General features: G+C 54.8%; 1 protein-coding gene across 1 annotated transcript in view; it reads left to right on the top strand.

The window, feature by feature from the left end:
- SMCR8 (Smith-Magenis syndrome chromosome region, candidate 8) overlaps positions 1–3781 on the top strand; it is an 8804-nt gene extending 5023 nt beyond the window's left edge. Inside the window, exon 2 of the mRNA XM_025361707.1 lies at positions 3316–3781. Coding sequence (XP_025217492.1) covers positions 3316–3769 — 454 coding nt within the window. The 3' untranslated portion in view covers positions 3770–3781. The remainder of the gene's footprint in view (positions 1–3315) is intronic.
- Positions 3782–4674: the final 893 nt, after the last annotated feature.

Here is a 4674-nt window from a genome sequence, read left to right as displayed (position 1 = left end):
CTTTAAGATGGTAAAGATAATTATCAATAAATACTAAGGGAACTCAGAGACCAGTGCCGGGGTAGGTCCTCTGTAAGCTGAGCCCCGGTCCCCTGGGCCCACTTTTTCTTTCTCTATACTTTGTCTTTTTTTTTTTTTTTGAGACGGAGTCTAGCTCTGCCGCCCAGGCTGGAGTGCAGTGACGGGATCTCAGCTCACTGCAAGCTCCGCCTCCCGGGTTCATGCCATTCTCCTGCCTCAGCCTCCCGAGTAGCTGGGACTACAGGCGCCCACCACCTCGCCCAGCTAGTTTTTTGTATTTTTTAGTAGAGACGGGGTTTCACTGTGTCAGCCAGGATGGTCTCGATCTCCTGACCTCGTGATCCGCCCGTCTCGGCCTCCCAAAGTGCTGGGATTACAGGCTTGAGCCACCGCGCCCGGCCGCGGGTTTTTTTGTTTTGTGTTTTTTTTGTGTTTTTTTTTGAGACAGAGTCTTGCTCTGTTGCCCAGGCTGGAGTGCAGTGATGTGATCTCGGCCCACTGCAGCCTCTGCCTCCTAGGCTCAGGTTATTCTCGTGCCTCAGCCTCTCCAGTAACTGGGACTATAGGTGTGCGCCACCTTGCCAGGCTAATTTTTGTATTTTTTGTAGAGACAGCGTGTCACCATGTTGGCCAGACTGGTCTCAAATGATCGGCCCACCTCAGCCTCCTGAAGTGCTGGGATTACAGGCGTGAACCTGGCCCTGCTCTCATTTTAAGTGAACACCAGGAGTCACTGTATTGCTCACTAAGCAGCAGTCACAAGCCCGGACCAAAAAGCAGAGCACAGTGCTGGCGGGAGAAAGTGCTAGCCTAGTGTGTGTCAGAGACCCTGGGTTGAGTCCTGGCTTGACCACTAGCTAGCCTGGTGACCTTGCACAGGCTGCCACCTCACCCAGTCCTCTGTGTGCTCATTGGTCATAGAGGTGTCCTCCCACAGCGGGCATGGGAAGTGCAATGTGAAGCTGCAGTTGAGGTGCCGTGCGCCTGGGGGCTGGAGGCCTGAGGCTTCTCCCTTCCAGTGTCATCTGGCTTCCTGAGGAGGAGCTTTATGGAATCACAAGTGGAGGAACAGTTAGAATAGCCAGCTTCTTCCAAAAGAAGTGTCACTGTTGGGGCAAGTGTCAGAGCTGCATCAGGGGATGCTGGGCCTGGGAGCAGGTATCCTGGCAGAGATGGAGGGGCAAAAAGGTGGGAGGTGAGGCCTGGGTGCCCTGTGGCGGCAGCACCTGTGGATCTGGATGTGCAGAGCTTGGGAGGTGTTTGACTCTGGCCGGCCCCGCTTTGGGAGGTGAGAGTGAAGGCAGTAGAGAGCTGAGAAGGCCCCACAACCAGAACACAGGGGCCATGCAGTATGGGTTGAGGAGAGCGTCTCACTGCCCTTGTGAGCTTTCTTAGCTGTCAGCCACCTGCAGGCCCCAGTTCCTCCATGCCCGTGGGATGCATGCGGTCCATAGCCCAGCGCTGTCCCGGTGGTCAGGATGCATGCAGAATGCATGGCCTTTGTGTCTCAGCTGTCCCATCTCTGTGACCTTGCTTTTGCCTTGGTCTGCCACACCCTCCTCAGTCCCTAGAGCCCTCTGTGCTTCTGAGGGCCAGTTCTAAGGCACCTCTACAAATCCCCCAGGTCTTCCCAACAACAACCTTTCTCAAGGAGAACGAGACCTCATCTGCCTTCACTTCGCTGTACTTGTCAGGACAAGAGTTCTAGGTCATTCTTCATTACAGGATTAGCTCCCAGGGCAATGCCGGGATGTTACAGATGCTCTGTAAATGATTGTTAAATATACAAGAAGATAAAACCCAGAAAGGGAAAAGTACTATGAGATTACCTTGGTCCCAAGTCACCGTCAGTCCTTTTTACACCATACCTGTCTGACATAAACCCTAAATGTCTAGGCCCTACAGGGCAGTCCCTGCTGCTCTGAGGAAGCTGCTCCAGGAGGATGTTTAAGGAACCGCTCCCCTCACTGAGTGAATACTGGCTTTTCCTGGCTCTGATGTGCCAGGCATTGGGGCATGAGACCAGATCAGATGCAGTTCTGGGACTCTAGAATCTTGGAGCTCCTTGTCCAGTGGGGAGAAGCCAGTGAACAAACAGCAGTCACCCCACTGGTCAGTGCTAGGCTAAAAGTAGTGATGGTGATGACAGCACCTACTGAGGACAAGCATTGTCCTAAACATCACTCATTTTGTCTCCACAGCGACCCCATGAGGGATGTAATAGTAGTAACTGGCCCGTACAGTGGCTCATGCCTATAATCCTAAATCTTCGGGAGGCTAAGGCAGAAGGATCACTTGAGCCCAGCAGTTCAATACCAGTCTGGGAAACATAGCAAGCTTTCTTCTCTGCAAAAAATTATCTGGGTGTGGTGGCATACGCCTGTAGTACCAACTACTTGGGAGGCCAAGGTGGGAGGATTGCTTGAGCCCAGGAGGTGAAGGCTGCAGTGAGTCACGATTGTGCCACTGCACGCCAGCCTGGGCAACAGAGCAAGACCCTGTCTCTAAATAAAGACAGTAGGAACTGTTATCTCCATCTTATAGATGAGGCTCCGAGAGGTTAATGAATTTGGCCAAGGTCACAGCAAGAAAGCAGGAAAGGCTTGGGGAAGGCTGAATATGGTTTAACTTGAATTAAGTACAAGAGGAAGAGAGGTTATTTCAGGCAGAACAAAGAGGTTTTGTTTGTTCGTTTGTTTGTTTGTTTTGTTTTTGAGACAGAGTCTCACTCTGTCGCCCAGACTGGAGTGCAGTGGCGTGATCTCAGCTCAGTGCAAGCTCCACCTTCCAGGTTTACGCCATTCTCCAGCCTCAGCCTCCCAAGTAGCTGGGATTGCAGGCGCCCGCCACCACGCCTGGCTAATTTTTTGTATTTTTAGTAGAGACAGGGTTTCACCACGTGAGCCAGGATGGTCTCGATCTCCTGACCTCGTGATCTACCCGCCTCGGCCTCCCAAAGTGCTGGGATTACAGGCGTGAGCCACCCGGCCTGAACAAAGAGGTTTCTAATTTTGAGGCCCCACTGAAAGCTTGCCAGGGCTCCAAAAAAGAGTGCATTCAGCAGGAATTAGACCAGAAAGGGCTTTGTGGGCCACCCACTGCGTTTGACCTTGACCATAAGAGTGGTGAGGAGCCCTTTGAAGATCACGATGATCAGATTTGTCTTCCAGGAAGAGCCAGTGCATGCTGGCTAGGTGGATGCTGGCCTGGGGACAGGAGGCCTCACCTCCCAAGCTTCTGCCTCCACTTTCCCGGCCCTTGCCCTTCCTCCTGACCTTGGCCTGTCTGTTTCAGAGTGGCCTCCCCTGCCGGTGCCGGTACCCTTCATGCCCTGAGTCGCTACAGCCGCTACATGAGCATCCTGGACCTTGACAACAAAACCCTGCGCTGCCCCCTTTACAGAGGCACCCTAGTGCCCCGCCTGGCAGACCACCGCACACAGATCAAGCGGGGCAGCACCTACTACCTGCATGTCCAGAGCATGCTCACTCAGCTCTGCTCCAAGGCCTTCCTCTACACCTTCTGCCACCACCTGCACCTGCCTACGCACGACAAGGAGACAGAGGAGCTGCTAGCCAGCCGCCAGGCGAGCTTCCTGAAGCTGACCCTGGGTCTGGTGAATGAGGATGTCAGGGTGGTCCAGTACCTGGCTGAGCTGCTGAAGCTGCACTACATGCAGGAATCTCCAGGGACCAGCCACCCCATGCTCAGGTTTGACTATGTCCCCAGCTTTTTGTATAAAATCTGAGGTCGGTCCCAGCCACTGTGACCAAGACCTGTGACTCAGGGTATGGGGAGGGGAGGGGTTGGCATGACCAAACAGTTGCCTGAACTGGACTGTTTAGGTTTATGGTGTCTGGCAGCATGGTTCCCACGTGGCTCCTGGTAGTTTTCAAGTTGGACGTGGGCAGAAGTGGAGCCTGGGTCCCTCTAAAGGCGTCTGGAGGGATGGTGACAGCTACATTCGGCTCCCTGGTGAAGAGAGGCCCCTGGATGTAGAGGGGGCCTTGGTTTTCTGAGGACTGGCAGCCAGGGCAGAAGGGAAGCCACCAGTCCCTTGGTGGGGTAGGGTGAGGGCAGGAAGGCCAAAACCTGATGGGAGGAGCACACTGACCATATTCAGCATTGCCGGACACTTGAGTGGCAAAATGAGCGAGGGCGGCAGCTCGGTAACTCTTGTGGTTTGATGGAAAACAGGAGGGCAGAACACCCATCACCTCCTTCAGACCCAGATGCAGACCTTTATTTGCCTCCTGGAGCCTGCTGTCCCAGGGGAGGCCCTGGACCAGCCAGTGGGAGGGAGAAAGGCTGCCACCCTTTGGTTTGTGGGAAACATGCAGCCTTGGCCTCAGGGCCACAGAGCGTGAGCAGCACCCTGTCCCCTGTCCTCACCACCTTTACCTGGGAGAGAAATGCCTGTGAGCGGGCCTTGGGACTCACCCCCTACGCTCTTTCGCCAGGAACGAACAGAGTGTTCCCTAGTCCCCGTGTGAAGCGGGCACAAGTGACCAAAGCCAATGGTGAGGACCACCTGGGGGCTGGAGAGCACAGCAGGCAGAGCAGGGCTGAGGTGCCATGAGGCCATCCCCGCCACGCAAGGGAGGAGCAGTCAGCAGCCCTCCTGGGTGGCCCACTGGCTCCTGCTGGCCAGAG

This window comes from Theropithecus gelada, chromosome 16, assembly GCF_003255815.1.
Source record: "Theropithecus gelada isolate Dixy chromosome 16, Tgel_1.0, whole genome shotgun sequence".
NCBI lineage: Eukaryota > Metazoa > Chordata > Mammalia > Primates > Cercopithecidae > Theropithecus > Theropithecus gelada.
Note: the sequence above shows the minus strand (reverse complement) of the source record. Positions and strands in the feature narration are given on the sequence as shown.